A 25682-nucleotide genomic window follows, 5' to 3' on the forward strand; every position below is an offset into this window, starting at 1 on the left:
ACCAATAAGAGAGTGGCAGTCTCTCTGCATGGATGAGAACGAACTAATGGCTAAGAAATGCCATGACTTCTTCACAGACCGCACAATAATCACTAGGTGGTTCTGAGTTTTAGTGTTCAAAGGTATAAAACAGCAAGAAGTGTAAAATGAAGAGAAGTGGGAGCCTTCTACCTGACACCATCTTGTAAAGGACTGAAATAATCCCTTCTGTCCCTATTTTAGACTGAGCTGTTGCTAACTGACACTAATGAGAAGTGGCACAACGTGGCACTTCAACACACGTAGCTCCCAGATGTTCCACCTAGCTAGCAAAGGAGGGGAAAGGATGATCAAATCTTCATTTCCATTTTACTTCAGAGCAGAACATCAAAGCTTTTAAGTGAAACTCTGGTTCCTGTATAAACCAAGGACACAAACAAACAACAGATCTGGATTTTAATGCTGTTGGTTCTGTAAAATATTGGTGTTTTGTGTTTGATGGTGAAGCAAGGCAAAGCCGCACCAGGCACTGTTACGGGTGGAGCTAGCGGTGCACCCCCGGGTAAGGTTGTCTGATCTATGTCCTATTGCAGGACTATTTTTCAGTCCTCTATAACACTGTTCACTTGAACCACTTTGGCTGCAATTCTCCCCATCAGAGGCTTGCCTCCTGCTTGTTGCTGGACAGGTTCGACTAAAGTGGTTCGGCCATTTCTTCAATCACTTTCCTGAGATGCTCTTGTGCCTCTGTGCTTGGGTACCTGGATTTCTGTTCCTCTCCAAACTCCACAGGTTTCTGCTCAGTTGTACTTAAGATCTTCCCTAAAATTTGTGCCTGCAGTGGATCATACAGGGCATTCAAAAGTTATCACAGGCAGAGAAGTGCCATCAAGTTGAGAGCGTGGCCTTGCATGTCAGCTGCTATCAAAAATAGGGTCCTAGATGCTTTACAGAACAAATGAAAAAAACCCATACTTCAGTAGAAGGTGTGAAGGCTGTTGTCTGGTCTTAACGCATTGCTGTATACCGTGCAGCTTTACCTGCTCTAGGAAAATTACCCGTTGCTGACTCAGAGCATCACCAGTGCGAGCAGCCGAGCACAATTTAACTACCAGCATTAAGCAAAACAATCTGCTCTGTACTGTTTCCGAAACGGCAATAAAAGTCTGCTCTAAGCAGAAAGTACAGTGGAGATACAGAAATAATAATAAAAAACCCCCAGACACAGATTCTTAAATCTTTCTACAACGATATGTGTGCATGTGGAGGAATGGCAAAACGTACACCGAAAGGTTATACTTCCTGTGAGAGGCTAGCATCCACGTGCCTGGACAATCCGCTGTGGGCTCCCAGTCCTGGAGGGCTGCAAATGCTGTCGGAGGGGGAAAGGATGGATCCTCTTTAAAATGTTTAAACATCTTTAAAATGCAGATTTGAACTCTGCAATTGCATTCCTGAATAGATACCTTTTGTGCTAAGATCTTAAAAGAGAGGATTTCCATCTTTTCCAGTTCCTGCAATGGGAGGGGGGTTGGGGAAGTAGGTTCTGACTTGCCTTCTTTAGCGTAGGAGAGATTAAAATGACTAGGACTGTTTACTTTGCAAAGGTGAGGACGTCGGGGAACTGATATGCAATAATGAACGGCAAGGAGGCCAGTTTGACACTGCTGTCTACCTCGGCTTCAAGTAAAAGACTACGACTGCTCTAGTGATATTAAAGCGATGCTCACGCAGTGTGCACAAAGCAGTACTGGGGATAAAAGCAAGGTTTTGGGTTCAGGCACATGAGGGTCTGGGTCCAGTACTACAACTGTCCTTGAGGTGGCATCAGCTGCATGATGCTAAGTCCCCGGCTGGCCTTCGAAGGGGGCTAGCGGCCAGAGAAAGGGAAGCAATAATTATAACCCTAGGCTTGTTTGTTCTCTGAGTTTCTGTTCTTACTGAACTGCTCCGAGCAGATCTCTGCAAACTGCCTGTTGCTTACACCAACAACTCTGTTGTTCTTGAAGTTAGCTATTTTTTTCATATGGTTTTCTACTTGCTTTTCCAGCTCTGCCCATCCACCGAGGCACTTGCTCGCTGGTCCATCATTTACCATCTTTATAAACAAAATGTTTAAGTTTCAAACTGTCCAAGTCATTTGTCTGCACTGAAGGAGCTTGGAGAAAAAGCATTCATGTCAGGGATCGCATCGGGGGGTTTTAAAGCGCAGAAGGAAGAGGGGAAGTTCCTTACTTAATTAATTAAAGCCCGACAAACACACTTTTCAAGGAGCTTGCAGCGACATCTTATAACCAAGCCAACTCCCCATTTATATTTCTGCATTAAAATAACGCAAGTGTTCAATAACCAGGAAGATTAATGACTAGCCCTTTCTCTGCTCGATTATAAGCTAAAACCCCAGAACTTCTTACTTTGATCTACCAGACTCACCTGCACACTTCTAATTCACTGCCTCCCTCAAGCCTTCAGTCCCAGTTTTTGTCCTCTTGTTCCTACCACCCACACACTTATGGCTGTAAGGAGAGACAGGAGCTTCATCCCTTAACCGTTTGTCTTCCCTCCCTCCCTCCCTCCCTCCCTCCCTCTCACTCACTCGCCTGCCTTTGCTGGATGCTGCGCTCCTGAACTGATCAGAACATATAAATGTAGCCACCCACCTCTAGGAGGAAAACTGAGCTGCAGCCCTGGTGAAACATAAAGTTAGCTGACTAAAAGTGACGCAAAAATTCTTAAAGAGCTCTTTGGCAGCAGATTATCTGGAAATCAGACCATGTGAGGGGGATTGGTGTACAAAAACCTCAACAAGATGCTGAGTTGCCCACAGGCTGAGTTTCAGAGGCTCTGAAGCAAGCATAGGGTCAGGGTTGCTCAGGCTTGGATAACTCCAGGGGAAGACGCTTCCTATTCATCTGAAAGACAGGTACCTTTTAATCTTGCTTTCACCCCACAGCTATTTAATGCTATATGAGCTAGACACAGGCTCTTTTATGGGGAAGATACTGCCTTCTGCTTCAGGTGGGCATCTGAGTTGCATTAACTTTCGCCTCTTGCAACTTCTATTCTGAGCCGCGAGGCGACGATGATCACTTGATAGAAGACCTTTCAATTCCTCGTTTTGTAGTGCTGTTTTTTAAATGAACGCTGTATGAGTTCCCCCGGCAACTTCTGAAGGGTTGGGAGACAAACTCGGCTGTTGTGTCTTTGGGGAAAGGATGACTTAAATCTTGAAGAAACTTTGCTAAGTGCATGGTTCTGCTTGCTGTTCTGCTGTGACATGCCCACTGCCTTACTCAGGCACTTGTCCAACAATTATGAATGTTGGAGAGAAATGCTTGCAGCAGAATGTGTTATGATCATTGGAAATTAGTTTATAAAGCATGCAAAGCCCTTTTAAAATTCAAGCCAAAAATATACTGACGGAGAAATGGCAGAATTGGACACAGAAATCAATGTGAACTCATTTCTTTTAAAAGGACCAAAACAGACTGGATTAACCACAGCAATTTTATATTTTAAATAATCATATATTATTTCAAGAGAGTTTATATACACGACGATAGAATAAGCTGAAGAGTATGCCGTGAATGTATTTACATTGCAGTTACTTTTTAGTGGGGAAATTAGCCATCTGATTGAGTTGCCTACAATTTGGCTCAACATAGCAGACGTGCCAGTAAGAATGTAATGTAATCAAAAATGGACTCTGATATAACTTTTTTCAGTGATACGGTAAAGGTATCTTGAAGCATTCAGAACGGAAAAGGGAGACCCAAGAAGGAAAGGCATAGCCTTAGGGAGAGAAAAGGACTTGGAGTTTAAATTGGATACTGGGATATATTATAGCATGGGACTGAACTTGGGCTGTTTATTGGCAGCCACTTTCATTGGGTTAAATGTCATGCAACCGATGTGTCTGTCTGTCAGTGTTTCTGCTAAGTGGATTGATCGTAATCTTCTCTGCCCTGCAACCTGGTAACAATAAGGATTCTTAGGACATTCTTTGGAAATTAGGCGTTCAGTAAATGTCTCTTGTGGGTGCACTGAACAAGGGGAAGGGAATGAGTTTCAAACAGCTCTCCAAATTAACCCCCCAAAAGCAAAAAAACCCTGTGGGAATCTAATAAAGAACAGATGATCTCTTAGCATGGAAAATGTATGTCATCTCCTCTCTCTCATACTCTCCTGCACAGACGTATGTGCTGCTGAGTTTTGAAACAGGAGCAGCACTAGGGAGCCTGAGGACATGAGGATGGATCGCTACAGTGTCTCTTCTGGTGCTAATGTCTTAATTCTCTTCCAAAGATAGGTCAGCAGCATTGTACATTTGGCCGGTTATGGTGTATGTGAGTAGACTTGTACCATAGTGGGTACAAGTATTTTCAGAAAGCACTACAGCAGAGTTTGGACCCAGGCTGTATGACTTGGTAATAAGTTGTAAGATCAAGGCATATTTGTGACCATTTATTTTCCTTCCTCCAGCCATGAAAAATTACAAACATAATCAGAACGAGAAACGTGTCCCGTTACTCGTCAGTCTTTGAACTGTATTGTGTGTATACGTGCATGTGTCGTGTTATACAATGTGCATGTAGTATTATTAACATGTTTTTATGCTTGCTGACAGTGCTCTAGGAGTTTTGTGATATGTAATGCATTATGAGTCTTCGTAGAAGCTATATATATATATATATATATATATATATAATATGGGAAAAAGGAGAGTATCATTCTCTCTAGGTTTATCTACTCCCGTACCGTCTCCAGCCATAAAATATATTTGCCCCCTCCCATGAGTTGGACTGTCTTTAAAATGTATAGCACTGGACCATCTACTTCAGTGTGCAGCTTTGGCATTAGTATGTGGTGTTTCTTCTGTAAGAATTACACAGGTAAATCCTCATCACACGGTCTCTCGCTGTGGGAGTGGTAAATACAGAATTAAATACGACCAAGGTTGCAATATGGACTTCAGAGTGAAGGTGGATATTCTTTCCTTAATATGCCAGGCTGTGTTGCTGCACACGTGCTACTTATAGCATAAATGGTTATAGTCATATGCAAGAGCCCACCAGACAACTGTGTTGCTCCTGCCACTCGTAGTCTGGTTAGCACTTCTAGGAAGGTCACTGATTTCAGTATGACTGCTTGTAGAGTATGGCACTGCTCGGTGTTAGTGTCAGCAGCTCACTCTTTCTCAGTTATTCCCTTTCAAGTGCAACTAGTATTCATATACAAGATCTATGTTGCCATCTCCTTTCTGTAAGCTTTGTATAAGGTGTTCAGTCATTATGGTGATGGGCAGCAGTTAAAACCCTAAGATGCATCAAATCTTTGAGACTTGGATCAGATCCAAAATACATGAAAGATTCGTTGTGACCCACTGACTTCAGTGGGCCTTGAATCAGGCTGACACTTTACTTATTATTTGCGACTAGACTAGATAGGGCATAAATAAAACAAAGTGCAATGACTAACCCAACACCAGTTGAGGGGTGCACTAGAGGTGAGTTTCTCTGTGCCTAGTTCCTGTGGCTCTGGTCAAGCAGTGAGATTTCCAAGCCGGCACGGTTTGTCAAGCAATTACAGGCGTGTCAGTTTTGGACATGTGAAATATGTTGATCTGCAGTGACAGATATTGGTGAAGGATCTTCTAGAAACCAAACTGATCTGGTTTCTATTCGATACAAACAGGCACATTTAGTAGCAAAGTATCCAGCCGCTGGGGTGTCAGTTCTCGATACGGTTTCCTGCTAGAAACTGGAAATAAAAGGAACTGAAATGTGATGCTGGCAGGTTTTAAATATGAATTGGCTAGAACTGGTTGGTCCTCCTTGCTGAACACCTCTCATCACCATGGTCTCCCAGCACCTAGCGTATCACATACATATTTTAATTAAAGGTCATTTCTAGACTGTGCTGCTGTACAGGTGTAAGGAGAGAGACGAAAAGGAATTAAGGAGCCCCTGCTCCCCTGCATGCACAGGAAGCAAAGCGTTGCTGTAGGGATGAGTTGCACAAGGTCCTCCACAGCCCTTTAGTCCCGTGGGTACCCGGCACAGGAGGACACAGGTGGAGCTGAGGAAAGGAACGGAAAAGGGCCAGGGATGTCTGAGTCCATACTTATGTAGGTCCAGTGCCTGCGAATCCCCACACATACATATATGTTTTAGGAGGGCTCTGGTTGCTATGTTGCCTCCTGTGCTAGCTAAACTGTTTGTATCCCTTCAAAGAAACCTCCTGCTTAGTGCTCTCAATGCCTATTTACTTGGGCTTTGTACATGTATGTCTGCCTTGTGAACTGTGTCTACGGGGCAAAGCGTAATTCAAAGCCGAGCAACATCTACATGTAAAATGAGTCCTAATACACGCCAGATTAAGAGAGATTATTTCAGTGTACAGTATGACTAACAATAAACACTGGTTTGTTCGGATTTGCTGGAAATATTCATTAACCTTTCACTCTCCAGTCTGGAGCCTTTTAAATCTCAGCAGGTGCTGGTGCCGCAGTGGACAGAAGTAATGCAGAAGGAGCATAGGTTTCTATCTGTGCTCAAAACGGTATTAAACCCGTCACAATCATTCTACTGGAACTTGATAGTGATTTATTCAGGGACTGATATTGCAGAAGGTTCAAGTGTGGTTCAATGCATTTGGACATTACAAAAGAAAATATAACTTATTTAAAGGAAGATGTATGCACATACACATACTTCCTTACTGCCAGATTTAATAGACAGGGTAATTTTGTGATCAGTATTAACTTTCAGAATTGTGACCGCTAAGGATAAGCACATCTTGTGCTGCAGAGAATACATTAATAGCCACATGGCCCAGGAAGGTATGCACACACCCATGCCCCGTCTCACGTGCAATACTGCACAGCTGGCGTGAAGCAAGGCTGAGGTCTGCCTTCCCCCGAGGCATCAAGAACTGATTTAATGCTAATGGAAGGACAGATTTGACTGCATTGCTCTTCTTGCCAACATTCAGATTAAAGGCAAATGTTAGTTTTCCATAAGCTTAGGGAACAGAAAAATCGAGCTTTTTTGCTGGACAGATCGATTTGTAGCGCTGCTTGTGTCAGTTCGAATGCTGCACCAAGTCAAAGTGAATTTATGAACAACAAAAATCATTACATGCAGAAGATGTGAGGATATTTGTGCATTTCATGGTTTTTAACAGTGCTTGTCTCATGTCTTCAGGTACTGATATCAGCATTTCTTCTCTGCCTTTCTCACTCAGTGGGCACGTCTACACGACACACTGTGGTGCAGAAGCAACGAGCTATTGCGGTGTAGCTTGCTGCTACCGTGCAGTAGAGTTACCGGGCACTAACCGTGACGCGATGCTACTGTGCACTAGCGTCAGGAAAAACCACGCGGCAACAGGACCGTGCAGTAACAAGTGTGCAGTCTGCTGCACATGCAGACGTGGCCAGTATCACTGAGCATCAAATATGAGGTGGCTTTAGTTTAGTATCTACTAAACCAATATGATATATTCAGTTGACGCTGGTGTTTGGCATGATTTGCAGAGGCACCACGGCTGGCAGATGCAAAAGACATTCCTCATGCCTGTCCATGCGGTTTTGCTACGGCGAAGCTGAGGTTCACTGGAAAATGAGGACTGCAGTTTCCAGGCTCTCAGCTGGCACCTCTTATGTACCCCCAGCACTTCAGTCTTGGGGTCAGTGAGCTGTTAGCTGGGAGAGAGATGCTTAGGGCCCCTGAAACACTACACTTGTGGAAGGCAGCAGAAAACTAACTGCAGTTTTCAGGTCTCATGTTCCCTACTAGCTTTTATTTTTTTTGGTCTGTAGCTATTTCAGTTGTTGATAAAGAGCCAATGCGTATTTATGTAAGCATGACCTTTGCAACAGCTCAGAACAAAGACAGATAGTAAACTGTTATTACTATGTCTTTTGCTAAAATAGCCAACGAGAAATAGACACTACAGCAACAGAGAGAGGCCGGCAAGCAATAAAAAGGGGGATCCTCCAGTATTAGCATAACTCTCCCCAGGATATCCAGCTAAAGTTCTTGGCATCCCCTGGGCCTCCAGCTTACCTTCTGTCACTAAGAATATACATGGTCATGTAACTGTGAAGCTGGCTCCAGAGATTTCCCATCACAACCAAACACCTGTAACAACCTTTTAATTGTTGTCTACACATGCATGTACGGCAGCTTAAATCTACTGTGCAGTAAGTGGGAATAGGCCTGCATCGACACATGCAGGCGTTAAAGTGCATTAACACTGTATGTGGACTGACTTGGGACTAAAGTTAGTCCCAAGTCAATCCGCACGCACAGTGTTACTGCGCAGGAAGGCGTCTACACGTGTATTACTGCGCAGTAACTAATTGGGAGCCAATTTGATACCTGCACGATGCAGGTATCAAACTTACACTCAAGTCGGCATAAGTCACTGTATTTACTGCGCAGTGCAGACTTGCACACGTAGATGCATGCCCCTACGGCACAGTAATTTTGGTTACTGCACAGTAAATGCGCGTGTGTAGACGCACCCAATAAAGGAGGGTTCCAATTTCAGCTATGGCCCCTAAGAGTTCACAAACCATTTTATGGGCCGGGGGTTAATTCTACTGAAAATCTTACCTAAATGTTTATGCTAATCCAGTATTTCTTTCCTTTCCATTATGAATTTTGGCTAGAGAGGATCCGGAAGGAGTTTTGTTCTGGACAGACAACTATCCTACTTGTCACACACCCAAAAAAACGAGTAAGCTTATTCAGCTGTCTTTCCTCCACAGAGAAGAACATGTTCATTGCATAAACACGATCGGGTAAAAACCTCCTGTCTCTGTACTCCAGTGTACTGCATGTGAAATTTCTTTCCTGTGTCAATGAAATGGACACACTGCGCAAAGAATAATCAAGGATTCGACACATATAGTACGATCAGTCAAACTCCTGTTTCTCCCTAGATGCTGAATATTCCTTCGTCTTGCTAACAAATCACTTCCTTTCACTCCTGTTTGGGCAACTAATAAACCTGCTCTCTCCGTTGCTTTCAAGCAGGTGATTAACAATGTTCATGAAATAGCCGCCATCTTGCCTGAAATACCACCTGCAGAGAGTCTGGTCTCGCTCTTGCTGGGAACAGAAGAACAGCAACACTAGGGCACGCCGCTGCTTGTGCACGCCCTTTACTCTGCCCCCAGCAGTGGACTCTTTCTTGCTTTCTGCTCGACATGGGAAGTTTATGTAAGCTGGCAGAGCTGCTCAGTGCTGTCCAGCCGCAGAGCCTCCCACACGCAGCTTTCTCCCATCTTTCTTCCCCAGCTCTTAGGGAAGTGGTTTACATTGGATGCTGAGGAGCACATTTCATTGGATGGGATGGCTGCCCAAAGTGTTTGTTGTAGATATAGTAAGTGTCTGTTGTCAGGAGATGCCACTTGAAAAGCTTAAACTAATACTGAGAAGGGCTGCCTAGGCTCCACTCACAGGGGCCTTTCTCGTCTCCGGTGTAAAGGTACCTTCCCTGATAATCCAGGCTTCATGTTGTTTTCCGCTAACTTTGGTCCACCTCCGGGGCCAGATTTTCAAAGAGAAGTTAGATACCTGAAAATACAGGTAGGTGGGTCGGAGGACTTTCAAAAGCCTGTAGACAGAATAGATGCCTGATTTCCATTTGACTTAACTGACTGGACGTTTACCTTGCTCAGGTCCTTCTGAAAATCCCAGTTAGGTCTGGTTTTTTTTTTAAGTACCTAAAAAACTTGGCATTCTGGCCTTGAACTTTTTACTGAGCTCCCAGTTTAGAGACCCGTCTCTTCAGCCTAGCCTGCAGCAGCTGCTGAGATGTGGGCAGCAGAATTTAGCTGCGTGGCTCTGTCTGCCAGCTCTAGGTTATGTCCGCTACACCTGATCACACGTTCATTCGGTTAAAGATGGCTGGGTTTGTTTGAGGCACGGGGCTGTACAAGAGACCTGCCCGCATACAGAAACATAAACTCCTATCTCTAAATGAGCTCTAATGCAATAACCAAATATAAGCTGCCCCCTTCCTGTGTGGTTTACACTTGTGCAACTGCTAGTTGCGTCAGCAATAGTGTTAATGGGGAAAACAACCCAACGTGGACTTGCAGAGATGATGCTGACTGGAAACACCTGAAATGCTGACATCTCAAGTACAGAAAATTCAATCACATGGGTGTAATTAGATGAGCTTTCTTTATTGCTTTCCAGTATACTAGTCACATGTACAAAGTCCAGAAAGGGCTCAAGTTTAGGTTACTTTTCCATTTTCACACCTGGTGCCGAAAGGAGCTTCCTCAATGCAGAAAGGGGAGTGGGATTGATGTCGGCCTCATCTAAGCCTTGTCTGTTACCATCAGTGAGATCAGTACCCGCATCTGCATGAGGTCCTGGGGGAAGCGCGCAAGGGTCTGGACTGCAAAGTGCACAGTCTTTTAAAGTCTTGCAGGTAAACAAAAGCATTTTTCTTTGTCCTAGAATTATTTTGTCAGCAGAAGTTCTGAAGCTGTTTCTTTGTGGATGATTAACTAATGCTAATAAAGTACTGTTAACTAGTGTTATGATGAGAAGTCAGTGTTGCTTAGACAGTGCTTGTTCTCAAATGAAAGACATCATCTCTGTGAACACAGAGCGCGTAACACATGGACAGAGTGGGGGGCTGTGAATTACGAGGCTCTAGTAACACCTTCAAAGGCTTATAATCTTGACACCTTCCTGCTTATTGCCCCTATGGCTCTCCTCCCTTTTCCTCTTACATCTGCCCATGAATAGGAAGAGGTGAGGTCTAAAGGTCTGAGGACAAGGGTGATTAGGAGCTCTTGAGTTTAATCCTGGCTGTACGATTCCCTGTCTAGCCTTCAGCCAGTAACTCCACTTCCTAGCCTTAGTTGCCCCCTTTGTAAAGTAGAGAGTATTTATTCCTCTTCGCACAGTGTCATCATAATTACTGATAAAATGCTTTGGAAATAAAACAGATACACAGTCATCATCACTGGTGTACAAGAGCACTGGGTGGCAGCTTGCAACGAAGGACAAGCTCTGTGCCTCGCGCTACCAGGGCTGACTGTTGCTTTGTGATCTTCCTTTAACAAAGTCTGTGTCCTAGCTGTGTCGCTCCAGATAATGACCTGAGAACAAAATGTGAGTCACCTGAGAGCTCAAAATGCGAGTTCTCCTGCTCCGCCTTTGCTCTGAGGGAGAAGCAATTTTACTTTACCCTTTTTCTCCAAAGCAGCTTATTGTCCCATGGCTATTCTGACAGGTGAGTGGGGAGAAAGGGACAAGAAGCCAGGGCTTCTCCCAAGTATCATGCTGTGATGCTGTCGCTTGATATTGGACAGGTATCATCCTGTCCTGTTACATTGTGGGAAAAGGCAAGCAAATGCAAAGCAGAAAGGAAACAAAGGGCACCGCTCTTTGAAGGAACTTGATTTTCAAAGAGCATTTTCAGCTAAGGTACCATGTTGTCCAGGAGAGAATTTTAGCAAGCTCGGAAAGGACAAAGTTGCCTCTAGTCAGACTCCCTTTTGTGTGAAGCTTTGCTAGAAATCTGGCCCTCCCTCCATTGGCGCAGCTTTCCCAGGCTCTATATTACCCTGAAGTGCATCTCCCAAATGGCAGAGCTATCAGTTAGGTTGGTAGCTCAATACTCCCTTTCAATTGCTATTTGGTTTTTTCCTTCACTGTTTTCCAAAACAGTGTTAAGCTTCCACAACATCTTTCCCCTGGTTCGGATTGGACGAACCTAAATATTTAGCTAATTCAAGTGAGCACCTAGAAGTCAAAACGCTTATCTTGAGCTGCTTTCCAAACCTGCTGGATCTATCAAGTCAGGCTGATTCTGCAAGAAATGTCTGGTGAGATTTCTGGAGCTGGGGGCGGGGGGGGGAATCATGAAAAATTATTTGCAAATCTATAAATATCTAAATATTTTATTTCAGTAACCTTTGCGTACTTAAAGGTTCTTCCTCCTACTGTTGAGTGAAACTTAGGAGATACTGCTGGAAGTCGCAGGTTGAAGTTAGGAAAAGGAAAGTCAGGATATAGGCAGGCTGTAGCCTTGTTGGTTTAAGGACATGCTACAGCCAAAAACCCGGCTACAAGATAGGCCCACTCCTCAAAGCTGTAAAGCCATCAGCACCAGCCAGCCTTGACACAGATGTTAACTGTTTTTCCCTTCTTTGAAGCTCAGCGTGTTTCCAAGCCAGTGGAAATAAAGACCAGAGAAGAATCTCGTGGCGCTTCAGAGCGCACAGCTCTGAACAGTGCAAGGGGACTCTGTTCCAGGTCCACTTGCAAATGGACAGGAGCAATATCGTTTAACTAGCAGAATGGAAAAGACAACATCTAACAATGAGACGCTGCCCCTTACCACTAGGCAAGAGCTCTCGGTCTGTAAGGAAGGAGAAGACTGCAAAGAGAATGGACTTCTAGTCAGGAACCCGAAATCTGCCCTGCAGCTGGTGGAGGATGGCAATAAAGTCCACTCCAGTCAGGCGAATAAAGAGGAGGCAGAGCAGATCTCAAACGGGTTCTCAGTAGTTCAGAGCCCAGTGCCCTGCAATGGAGTGGGAGATGGAGAAGACGTCCAGTGCACTGCTCCCGCAGCCACGACTACAACGACCACCACAACTTCCACCACGTGTGGGGCAGAAGCTCAACAGCAGCTGATGGAGTTGGATGAGAGAGAGACCTGGAGTAAAAAAATGGACTTTCTGCTTTCTGTCATTGGCTATGCGGTGGATCTGGGAAACGTCTGGCGATTCCCCTATATATGCTACCAAAATGGAGGAGGTCAGTGTTCATTCTGGAAGTCATGTCTTAAAACCTGGCTTCTCTGGGTATAGGTGGATCAGTTTAACAGCTCATGTTAAAATCATAAGACCATAAAACACAAGCAGTTAGGTGGAAAGAGGCATTAAGGTAGATTAAGAGAGTAAAATATGCCTAGTTTACAGAGAGGGATGCTCAGACAGGATAACCACAAATGCTAGGATAGAAAAAGAAAGATTTGGCAGCACAGAAGGCAGGGGAACTGGAAACCACAGGATGAATTAAGGAAAGTGAAATGGATGCTGAGTAGCAGGCAAAGCTTTCTGACACGGAGATCAGACAGAAGTGGAATGATTTCCAAAGGGAAGAGGTAGAAGTCTTGTTGCTGGGTGTCACAGACCACAACTGCTGTGAAACCTCCTATCGGGGTGCATTTTGGCCATGGGTCCGCGCAGCGATGGCCACACGGGACAAAGAATGATTCTGTATACAGTGCTGCTACCAGTGCGCCAGAAGTACTACCAGAGTCCTTGTTTCCTTGCAGGTGCGTTCCTCATCCCATACACAATCATGGCTGTCTTCGGAGGCATTCCCCTCTTCTACATGGAGCTAGCCCTGGGACAGTACCACAGAAATGGGTGCATCTCAGTCTGGAGGAAAATCTGTCCAATTTTCAAAGGTAATGAGGGGAAGTGGAAGCTTACCAGGAGCTCCTAAGGTAACAGCAGAGATTTCCTTTTGAGGGTAAAAAAAAATCTTGAAAATCAGGAAAAGCACAAAGGGTCACCGCCAAGAGTTCAGGGCCAGAATTTGGGCTTTGTAAGAAATGGTTTCAGAAACGCCCACGTTCATTTTCTCAGAAGTCAGAACATGCTTAAAAAAAAAAAAAAAATCAGTGCAAGTTCTTATCCATGTGCACGATACCCATGATTGCTTCCAATCCAAAGGATGCAGCGCTGTGTTAGTATATGAAAAACGGGACGTGAAAGTAACCAGAAAAACCTGCTACTGACTGTAGTCTCTGCGAGCCAGAGCTTACGTGTACATAACTGTTTTGTACCTTACCAGGAATTGGCTTTGCCATCTGCATCATAGCGTTTTACATAGCCTCTTACTACAACACCATCATGGCTTGGTCCTTATACTACCTCATTTCCTCCTTCACGGCGGAGCTGCCCTGGACCACCTGCCAGAATGCTTGGAACACAGGCAACTGCACCAGCTACTTTGGTACCGAAAATGTCACCTGGACCCCGCACTCCATCTCTCCTGCAGAAGAATTCTATACGTAAGTGCATGTAAGTGGAGACAGCAGTGCCGGGAAGAATGGCAGATACTGCAGGAGCTTCTGTGGAGGATGAGAGGGATATGTGTTGATCACATGATTTTCATTTAAAAACTGTTCGGGCATTACCATGCATCCATGCATCTGTATGTGTAGGGTTGGGGGTATCTCGTCTGTCCTGTGTTACAACATCAGCAATCTCAGTCCTTGTTCAAAAAAAAAAAAAAGTACTTTCTTTCCTTTTTTCAGCCGCCAAGTGCTACAGGTACATAGGTCCAAAGGGCTGGATGACCTGGGGGGCATTAGCTGGCAACTGACCCTCTGTTTATTGTTGATCTTCACCATTGTGTACTTCAGCATCTGGAAAGGGGTCAAAACATCTGGCAAGGTGAATGCAACAGCAAGAGAAAGTTGCTTGATGTAGCATGATGCAACTTGGGAGCAACTTATTAACATTAGAGAAAGCAAGCTTGGTTTTTCAGGGGGCTTTTTCAAGACTGTTTTTTTATGTAGATGTGGCACCTTTCATGTGACGAGTGCCACTGTAATCCAAATAGTACATAACAGCACCATTAGATTACTGTTCTGTGGACAAGAGCTGGCCTACCCAGAGAAAGCAAGGGGTGCATGTGCATGTGTCTGTGTCTATGCACAGGGTAAAGTCATGTCATTGCCGTGCCTGGCAAGTCTCATTATGCCTTTTTCTACAAATAGAACTAGTTGCCTGCCATCTGGGCAAGTCAGGTAAACGACCTCAATGCCCATCCATTTACACTAAAACAGTTATATTTCTGTTTAAGCCAGCACCTCAGGTCACACTACACAAATTGGCATCGCTCCCATTTCCCTGGTTGGGAAACTGCACTGCAGAAAGGTTAATACAAACATTTTCCAAAGTCTCAACTAATTTTGGGGGCCTTATTTTTTTTTTGTGCCTACCTGAGACATGTAGGATCTTAATTTCACTCGTGCTGAGCATCTGTAGTTTCCATTATCTTTTTTTGGTGTCATGAATTCTCAGCATCTCAGAAAATCACAGACTAGGTATCTCAGGATCAGTGAATGCTTGTGCAAACTGTGCGACTTAATGGTCCCACATTGGTATTGATCATTTGCATGCAATGAAGCTGCAGTTTCCATTGCATCGTTACCCATAAAAACCGCTGTCTTTACATTTTCTCCGCCAGGTGGTGTGGGTGACTGCCACGTTCCCTTACATCATACTTTTTATCCTATTGATACGAGGTGCCACTTTGCCAGGAGCCTGGAGGGGCGTCATCTTCTATCTGAAACCTGACTGGCAGAAGCTCCTAGCTACAGAGGTAAGGGAATTTGTATAAAGGGAGAGACAGAGAAACCTGAAAGCTTGTCTGATTTCAACCCGTGTTGAAACCTTTCCTTTTCAAAACAAGGCTACTGTCAGCTTAAATAGGTAACAACCTAGTATGGATTCAAAAGCCTAATTTCAGCCTATTTTTAAAAATGTTGGGCTTTTTTTTAAAGGTTTAATAGTTATGCAGGATAGAGCTACTACTTCTGTCCCTATTCTGCCAGCCAACCTTTCAGGGGCTCCATGGTCAGCCCGGACGTGAAGCTATGGATCAGCTGCAGCTCTGCTACCTGCTGAGCGATCAGTAGTTGGTAGGTGACTTTACCGTGTCAGTAGTTGGCTTTACCATGTTTAATGGAGTCTGCTGTCAAGTGTCGAGGATTCACTGCCTGCCTTTCACAACAGTGACTCAACGTACTAAGCCTGAGAGCCAGGAGAGGTGGGCACGTATGAAGGTGAGGAGAGGGGGGAACATAGCAGGAGCTCTGCAAATATCTATAAGGTGAAGAGCGAAAGCAAGAATGGGGTGAAGGCAAAAACAGCAGCGGCAAAAATATCCTGCCGGCCCAGTGTCTGGTTTTGTTTTGAACCGTATGCAAGAGGTGCCCAGGCCAATCTCCAGACTGTGTTTGCTTCACGGCATATGAGGGTCTCTAATAGGGAGGGGGATGGAAAAAACCAAAGCAATAAATTCAACAAATATGAAGATTAAAAACTAACGTTTGTGAGTCTGCAGCTGCCCAACTGATAGGGAGGGTTTTCAATGAAGAGGAAATGAAGAGACACCATTCTCTGATAAAGCAGCTTCTCCAATAAGGGCCCACGGCTTCCTAAAAGCAATAAAGGACATTGATATTGTATTGAATGGATCTGAAGTGAGGACAGCAGATTACAATCGGTGTGCTGGCTGACAGCAGAGCTCTCTCCTGAGGAGATACAGGATGCCCTCACGGGAGAATAAAATATTGGAAATGGGCTCCAGTGAACTCCATGTTTCAATCAAGTGAGGATAAAGGAAGCAGGACCTCTCCCTTTGGGAGGGAATAGAGATCACTAATTTCAGGACACTGCTCGCTGAGGCTCTGGTCATTGTACAACGTTTTTGTAATCAGATTGTCACGCTCCTACCTGGTGTGGCTGCCACATGGTCGAACTGCGTCCAGCCCACTCGAGTTGTGTCCACACCACCAAATGTGGCTTTATCAGTCTCCGAGGAAAAACATCTGGCAGTAACTGCACCATCCCTGAGCCCGGAGGACATGTACGCAGATCTGCACCTGAGGAATACGCTCTGGGATGCCTCCCTGCACAGACGGCTTGGCGGAAGGGAGACATGCCAAACCCACTGCAAAATCATGCCTGTGTGTTGCATCTACACTGCAAAAACTATGCTGAACAGTTTACAGCAAGCATCGCCTTGGAGGTTTTCAAGGGTGAAACGCCAATAGTTTTCACTAATGAAGTATTTATAACAAGGTATAAAGGAACGCTGCATCGCTTCGCCTAGGGACGCGCAGCGTAAGGATAGTCCTAACTATGTCACAAAGGAAAATAAGTATATGTCCTTGTGAAGCTCCCCTGTGCTGGACGTTTGCTTTGTCACAAACCTACAAGAGCATGTGTCACATCTTTCCCCCGTGTAATAAACTCTTTGGAATAGGGCTGCAACCCCTGCAAGCCGCGGAAATGCAGTTCTGAGCACGGGGTGACACTTCATCAGTCGCATGTAGCAGAGGGTGCCAGAAGCCCAAAGGTTTGTGTCTCGTCTCTGCGAGCTACAGATGAGGGGAGATAATATTATTTCAACTCGCGTGCCATGGCTAGAAACAGATGTTGCATTTGTCCCAGGACAAGTTGTGTTCGTGTTTGTCCCAGAACAGAAAAGCCATGGGATTGGCATGCACGCATAGCACCCTTCTAATCGGGCCTTACTGAGCGGTGCAAGGCATCGCCACTTTTCTCGCTGAGGCAATCCCAGGACAACCGTTCAGATGCACCTCACCATGTCCCAGGACAAACTGTTAGCACGTCTGATCCCAGGAACCTTTTTAGGGTTTATCCCTGAACAACAGACATAGACGTCTGAACGGCTTCACTTTGTCCTGGGAAAAAAATCTCTCTCCCAGGGCAAAAGCAAGGTCTGTCTTCAGCCAGTTTCTCTCATACCCTGGATTATCGCCGCTACAACGACCTTGACCTGCCAGACGCATTTGCTCCATGTTTTCCTGACCCTCTGCTTCTAATGTTTTTCAGGTTTGGGTGGATGCTGCAGCTCAGATTTTCTTCTCTCTTGGTCCAGGCTTTGGGGTCCTCCTAGCTTTTGCCAGCTACAACAAGTTCCACAACAACTGCTACCAGTGAGTCCCACCTTATTCTCATTAACCTCACATAAAAAAACAACCAACAACTGGATAAGTGTGGTGTAAACATCCTGGGTATAAATATATATTTTAAAAAGAGAAACATAATGTTGCAATTCTGACCAAGTTTCAAGGCCATTTTATTTTCCATCTGTAGTGAATTATTATTATGTGTGTGTGTTGTGGTAGCAGCATTGGGAGGCCCCTACTTCAGAAACCCTACATGCTACTCACTGCACAAACCCTAAACAGATGCCCGTTCCTTACCTCAAAGAGTTTCCAGTCCCAAGTCACTCTTGACCTTTGCAGCACCGCACCAATAGGGATGCTAATTACTATCAACTCATTATCATGTGAAGACCTGTCAAAAAGAGCTTGAACTGGGCCCACCACTGAAAGCGGATCGCAACTCATTTAGTCACTGCCAATGAGACTTGGAGCCTGGAGAGGAAAGGATAGTTGTGGTCGTTTCCTTACGTTCTTACGGATGCTTATTATGTTTTATAAGATGAAACTAGCAATTCATTCTCTGTAAAGCTGCTGCTGGATTAATTTGAATCCTGTATTATTCACCTTCGCACAGTGCGTCTAATGCGCAGAGGCATCCAAAAAGAAACTGAATTAAATGTCTGAAATTCTTCCTTAGACGCATCAGACACTACGCTTCTATCCAAGGGAGAAACGACATCTTGTACTAACCCTATGAGCTGGACAAGAGAAAGAGACGCTCGAGAAATAGGGACACACTTTGTCTCATTTCAAGATCAGACTGCTGATCCTTATAACTAAAGAATACAACTTTTCGATAGCTGCAGAGAGATGACTACCAAACGGCACTGGGCAGAGTTGTCTGCAATTGTCTCAGAACTAGAAACTGCCAGTACATACCAGTACAATGGTTATTTCACTAGGAATATGCAGCTGCCTCTGAGGTACAACAGAGCAGTCAGGTGTACAACCAGCAGTGAAGGAAAACATTTGGCCAAAGGCACCAAGGCAAAGCCTCGTTCTTCCAAAAAGTGCCACAGGATTTTAACAGGGACACAAACCAGACAGGTCCTTTGTTTTAGAGGCCTTTTCCCAAAGGATCCTCACGTCGCAAACTCAATGCGTTTCTAATCATATGCCCTGGAACGTTGCAGGGCTGAAATGACCGTGTCAGTATTGAAACCTGGGCTTCTAGGCAGACCGCAGTCTTTCAAACATGAACAAAGGATCACAGAAACTGAGGGTGGGAAGGGACCTCGGGAGGTCACATCTAGTGCAACCCCCTGCTCCAAGCAGGACCGGCCCCAGCTACATCATCCCAGCCAGGGCTTTGTCCAGCGAGGTCCAAGGAAGGAGATCCCCCACCTCCCTGGGTGAACACCCAGCAGTCAGTCTTTCCCTCTGGACATAACCTGGCAGGTGCTGGGGTCCTGAGACGCGCTGGGTTTTCTGTTGCAGGGACGCGCTGGTTACGAGCACGGTGAACTGCATGACTAGTTTTGTCTCCGGATTTGTCATCTTCACCGTGCTTGGATACATGGCTGAGATGAGGAACGAAGATGTGTCCGAGGTTGCCAAAGATACAGGTGGGTTAAAGTATTCTGCTTCTCTCTCAAATTTTCTCCAAAGTTTAGATATAGCTTGTTCCTAAATGCATATAACGTGTTCCAGGCTGGGATGCATTTTACCTCCTAAGGGCTCATTAAAGATTACAAGTCCAGGAGGATCAACCTTGGCTGGGGACAACCATCCCTAACTATGCAAAATGCTTTGTACGTTACGTTACTTTGTGTATTATATTCTCACATAATAAAGATGCGTTCTATATAAATCTAATAAAATATGTATAATAAATCATATCACTCGATGTCAAGGGCCGTAACAAAGAAAAACAGGCAAAGACAGCAGTCTGTGGTGTACCACAGCTCTGAAATTGTTCCCCGAAGAGGAAAGGATGTAGAAGTCATGTTAGATATGATTTAGCGAGCCCTACCGTGGCTTCAAATTGAAATCTTCCCCTGTGGACAAAGGCATTTCTATTAGAGAGGCAGCAGGGTGATCATCTCCTGTCCTCTCTTGCACCAGGTCCCAGCCTTCTCTTCATTACCTATGCAGAGGCCATCGCAAACATGCCTGCCTCAACCTTTTTTGCCATCATATTTTTCCTGATGTTAATCACTCTGGGACTAGACAGCACGGTGAGTACACAGTACTCTGAGCAGGTGGATGAGTGGGGTTAGGCATGTGGAAATACTCCAGAGTATGCCGAACGTCCAGCATCAGATGCACTTCAGTGCCAATGGGTCACTGTCCTGACTGCAGCTTAATTAGTTGCACCGTGGACATCGTTCTCTTCCTACATCTCTTTGTCATGCTCTTCAGTTTGCAGGGCTGGAAGGGGTGATCACTGCAGTGCTGGATGAATTCCCACACGTCTGGGGCAAGCGCAGGGAATGGTTTGTGCTTGGTCTGATCATCACTTGCTTCTTGGGGTCACTATCAACCCTAACGTATGTAAGTACCTCACCGGTTTGCTCTCAACATTGTTCGCCGGTTCAGAGCCCTAGGTGACATGTTGGGTGGGCCACCGTTTCTCCAAAAGCATCTCCTGGACACACAAAATGTGCACAAAAACGAGCAATCCAGGCTAGGGAGGCTGGTTTCCTTATGGGTTAGAGACCATCAGTCAAATGTACGCCAGTAGTTTCACTCAGAGAGGAATCTCACAGAGTACTGAACCCAGAAAACCTCCAACACGTTCTGCATCATGAACCACACCAGTACTGTTCAAACCTTGACCCCACTAAGTGGGTTCATCCTTCAAACCTTCACAAATATAAGCACTTGCCTCACCTCCCTCCAAATCCTAGGTTTCTAGACTTAAATACTGCCACATTCATTATCAAAGCGTTTGGACCGTTTCAAAGCAACAAAAGAATAAGAAAAACAATTTCCTCTAGGAACTGCAACTGGAATTTGGTGACCGGGGCACCAGAAATGCCGACTACTTGCTAATAACTCACAGCTGAATTCCCAGACCTTGCATCTCCTTCCTATCAAAAAAGCTGTATATTGCTCTTAGTTATGCCTGTGCAACCCTGTGGCCAGCAATGGGGTTTCACTGCTGTAACTGGTGCAAAAACTGGATTAAGAGTGTAGCTTCTATAAAACCACTAGCAGACTCTCCCTACGCCTGAAAAAGGGCGGTTGTGACCGAAAGCTTGTAAAGAACAATTTTTCCAACTATTTAGTTGGTCTGATAAAAGAGATCACATTTACCCAAAATACCGTGTCTGCCTAAAACCATTTCTGTTTGGTCCCACTGTTCAAATTCCCCTGCTCTCGTTGTGTTCAAAGCGTTCACCGTAACAAGGAGGGAGAGCTCCTCTCCAAGACACAACCCCCGCTCTTTAGTCAAGTCCTGTTCCCAAATGGAAAGAACAGAGACTAATACACATTTTGTTTCCTGCCTAGTAACCAAGGCTCAGGGAAAGAAAAGGAAGTTGTCATTGCATGGAAAGGTGTAGATCCCATCTAGAAATGCCAGTAGCTCTTATTTCAACTTTTCTGCGGGATGGCTTCATTTGCAAAGCATGATTAGAGGAAAGTATAATGCGGAGAGCAGAGAGGTCACAAGCACTGTCAAGGATTACTCAGATCAGAACAACGTGAAGTGATGAGTTTAGAGTGAATTCAGATCTATGAATATACTCTGCTCCCAATGAGGGCAACATATAACTAGCGGCATTAGAGCTGTCATTCTGGGGATTCTGCATAATCGGTGCCATCATCTCCTTCCTAGGGAGGTGCGTATGTGGTGAAGCTGTTCGAAGAATACGCCACAGGGCCAGCTGTCCTAACAGTGGTGTTCTTGGAATCGATTGCTGTGGCCTGGTTCTATGGTAAGGATGTTCCCCTGTTGACAATCTAGGCTGACCAGAAACCCCGGCTGGTATTTCCTCCATCTGTGTTCAGGCTTACTGATGTCTCGCAGAAAAAACAATGCGCGTATTACTGAATCTGAAAGCGATATTTCTGATTCCTTTGTCATGGAAGTACAATACAATCCTGAAATCCACATGCAATTGGAGGCGTTAAGTAATTTAGACTAACTGAGGTCTCTGTGCACTTGACCCTGTCTCATATTGGGTGCTAAATCTATTTCCTATTTATGTCTGTGTTTGAATAACGTGCCGCTGTCCACCGCTCATTTATTTTCATAGGCATCACCCGGTTTTGCAGTGATGTGAAGGAAATGCTGGGCTTCACCCCAGGCTGGTATTGGCGAATTTGTTGGGTAGCAATCAGCCCCATCTTCCTTTTGGTGAGTTCATGTTCCCAACTCTCCTCCTCAGTCCAATAAAATCAATATAATAATGCAGTACCTTAGCATCCACACACACAATTTTCATTTACATTATTCTCCACGCATTGCTTAAAGACAGCTTTTGTAAACTGACAACATGCAGTTAATGAGACAAATCTAATAAATGTTGCTAGGATTGGGTAAAGGAGATCAATGCTTGCAAGCATTTCATGCGTGATTTAGATAAACATTCATGATACTGGAAAATTTTAATAACCTATGCTGGCGCCCTCCACTGCTTTCACGTTTATCTCAGTGAGATGAAATAGCAAAAAATAATGATAGTAAGTACAGAAAAAAAGAAAACCAGATAGCAAGCTAATGTCTTCTTTGAACACTAGCTGACTTGCAACTGCAGAATCCACCTAGCCAAAATCCACATCAGCAGATTGCATCCTTCATAAACTTCTAATCAGAAATTGGAGCTACCGTCCCAACAGCTGACTTGGCAAAGTTATTAGCAACATTTTTAAACAGAGTTTTTTAAGCCCTGTTCCAAAACCAGTTCACACTGTCTTTTGTTGTAGCTTCCCTTGGGTACAAAGAGTATAGTGGAGGTTTACGAAACAAAGCATCTAGATTTTAAGGCCTTCCCAGTGAACTCAAAACACTGCTGGGGTGATTAATGTGTGTTTAACTGATTTTCATTTTATGACTTGTAGACAGAAAAAAAAGCTATAAATAGATGTGTAACCACACATAAATTATGCACTTCTGTTCTCTTTATGGTCTTGAAACAATAAAATTCAATTAAATGAAGAGCAATTTGGTTTCAGTGGTGTGGTTACTAGGCAAACCTGATATTTGCAGTCTCTATGGAAACTAAACTAAACTAAGAAAAGCCCAGAAGAAGGTTTGTCGTCTCTTTATGGAAAGTTTGCAAATCACCTAGTGACCTGAATCCCCTGATGAAACCCAGGGAAAACTGAGCTAGAGCTCCTTCCTGTAATAGTTACCAACACCAATACTGTGCTGTTCCAGCCAAATACTTAATTAACGTAGTTTGACTTCAGGCAGTACAGAGTGTGCTGACCGTCCCATCTGGCTGGCTCAGATCTGCTTTTGTATGAGGCTGGAACGACGCTGTCCTGGGGCACGAGCACACAACCAGGTTACAAGGTGGAGGATTTCCAGTGCATCTAGCTGCTCCAAGATAATTGTCTGGCTGATGCTCTGCAAACCCCCTTCCTCCGTTACCTTGCAGGCGTGCCCATGCCCTTCGTACTGTTACCCCTTTTAGCCCCAAGGAACTGAACGAAAGTAAGGGCCCCGTAGGTGATTTGTGATTTGGCAGAGAAATTGAGGATGAAGGCTGAATGTCATCAAAAGAAAACGCCCTTCCCCATTCTCTCCTACCTACTCACTTCCAACATATAACTACTGGCTATGAGATCTGCACTTTAAATATTTTTAATCACACCGGAGTCAAAGCAAAATCTTTTGAGTGTGTGTGTATGTGTGTAAAAACATCAGTAGAAGAACGTAATCAAAAACTGCATACAAATATTCAACAACAGATGAGGGCTGTAGGACACCTATACATCTGAGGGTTGATATGACTTGCATGTATATATAGAATAAGATGACATACGGCATTGTATGTAGCATTGGGGAAACTGGGAAGAGAACAGTGTGTCCAGTTCTGGTGTCTACTTTTTAAAAAGGATGCTGAAAAACTGGAGAGGGCGCAGAAGAACCACAAAAATGATTCAAGAGCTTGAGAATATGCCTTGTAGCACAAGACTTGGAGAGCTCATTGTGTTTAGCATACCAAAAAGATGGAGGGGGACTTGATTAACATATATAAAAGCAACTTCATGGCCAGAAAATATTATCTCCTAAAAGTTTATTTATTCTACAAGAGGAAAACATAAAAAGAACAAGTGGCTGGAATTTACACAAATAAATTCAAATCAGAAATATAGCAAACATTTTAACATTGAGGGCGATTTAACTAATGGTTAAACAAAGTGCTGGGTTCTCTCTCTCAGTGCATTCAAAGCGAGACTGGATGCCTTTCTGGAAGAAACATGTTAGTTAGACCACAGTTACTGAGTTGAACACAGGGGGACAGGGTGAAACTCCATTGTCTGCGATACACAAGAGGTCAGACAGGATGATTTAATGATTCCTTCCACCCTCAACATCTATTGCAATATCCTGTTTCTAAATTTAGCTTTGGATGCGAGCATAACAGGTCACTATGGAATAAACTCTCAGGAGTAAAATATTCTCCCTAAAATCTTCTCAGGCAGTGGCTTGCTTATCACCTGAAGTATGAGGGGTTTTTTTATCCCTTTGATTTATTTTTCTTATGCTGGCTAGCATCGCTGGGGGTTCCCATACCGTTGCAGAAGTGTACCGAGAGAAACAGAGAGTGTACAACGCCCGTCAATTAGAAACAGAGAGTGTGCCATCCTCTTTCAACCTGGGCTAAGCACTTGCTCCAAATGATCCGTTTGGGCAGCGGGTTCCACAAGCTCTAACACTTTCTGGGATTTCTATTTCAGTTCATCATTTGCAGTTTTATATCCAGTCCTCCCGACCTCCGGCTTTTCCAGTACAGCTATCCCTACTGGACCACCATAGTGGGTTACTGCATAGGAACCTCCTCTTTCATCTGCATTCCAGTCTACATGGTTTACCGGTTATCAACCACCGCAGGAACATTTAAAGAGGTATCTGCTATGTTCTAGTTGTTTCAGTTCCTTTTGGGAGAGAAGGGATGGAAGTGTGCTCTCCCTAGCGATACCAAAGGGATTGGGAAAGGCTGTAAAAGATGGTTGCATATCTTCCAGGTGGTGCATGCAAAGGTAAGCACTACAAAAAGTATGTGTTCATCCCAGCCCAATCATGCCAGTAACACGTGGACCTGTTGGCTTGTACCATAGAATCACAGAGACAGGACTGGAAGGGACCTCCATGGGTCACCTAGTCTAATTCCTGCCTGAGGCAAGATCATCCCTATCCAAACCATCCCATACAAATCCACTGTCTAACCTCCTAGCAAAACTACAGCCAACCCTGACACAACACAAGACACAACGCCCAGACCTGCCATAGGGGAACCACAGTGGCCAATGTCCTGCTTCTGTAAAAAGCTGTTAATATATGCTCAAGAGTTCCCAGGAAGAGGGCCATGCCCCCACTACAAAACCCCCCAGTCTATCCCAATCTGACCATGGGGTAAAATTCCTTCCTGACCCTAAATATGGCAATTGGTCATGTTTAAGACGGTCAAGTGCTGAGAAGATAGTGTCCGATAGTATAACCCTCAACAGTGAAGTGCTTCAAGGTATGGATGAAAAGTGCTATAGAAAGGGAGAGTGTCAGTTTGAGTACGAAGTGTTGAGTTTTTCTGGATTTGGTGGCCAGAGATGCAGGTAGAGAGTACAAACAGTGATACTCTGCTGCGAGCCCACAAGCGTTTTCAGACTTTCAGGAATGGCAGATACTTCTCTTCTCTGCCAGCCACCACAGAAAGGGAAAAAGTTTATTATGGACAGAAGAAAAGAGGCAGCCAATGCAACTCAAAGAGCTTTAGTTGACTGTCTCCAGGTCGCAGGCAGACAGCCAAATCCACAGAGGCACCACTACC

The 25682-nt window shown here is 44.6% G+C and overlaps 1 protein-coding gene across 1 annotated transcript in view; it reads left to right on the forward strand.

Moving 5' to 3' along the window:
• Window positions 1-2577: 2577 nt before the first annotated feature.
• Window positions 2578-25682, forward strand: part of SLC6A4 (solute carrier family 6 member 4) — a 28739-nt gene continuing 5634 nt past the window's right edge. The window contains exons 1-13 of the mRNA XM_019511234.1: window positions 2578-2902; window positions 12170-12776; window positions 13300-13434; window positions 13824-14043; window positions 14290-14428; window positions 15228-15362; window positions 17624-17727; window positions 19177-19304; window positions 19804-19916; window positions 20101-20232; window positions 21521-21620; window positions 21942-22042; window positions 24595-24762. Of these exons, the coding sequence (XP_019366779.1) occupies window positions 12314-12776; window positions 13300-13434; window positions 13824-14043; window positions 14290-14428; window positions 15228-15362; window positions 17624-17727; window positions 19177-19304; window positions 19804-19916; window positions 20101-20232; window positions 21521-21620; window positions 21942-22042; window positions 24595-24762 (1938 nt within the window). The 5' untranslated portion in view covers window positions 2578-2902; window positions 12170-12313. The remainder of the gene's footprint in view (window positions 2903-12169; window positions 12777-13299; window positions 13435-13823; window positions 14044-14289; window positions 14429-15227; window positions 15363-17623; window positions 17728-19176; window positions 19305-19803; window positions 19917-20100; window positions 20233-21520; window positions 21621-21941; window positions 22043-24594; window positions 24763-25682) is intronic.

This window comes from Gavialis gangeticus, unplaced genomic scaffold (assembly GCF_001723915.1).
Source record: "Gavialis gangeticus isolate Ggan-Ray unplaced genomic scaffold, GavGan_comp1, whole genome shotgun sequence".
In the NCBI taxonomy this organism is placed as follows: domain Eukaryota; kingdom Metazoa; phylum Chordata; order Crocodylia; family Gavialidae; genus Gavialis; species Gavialis gangeticus.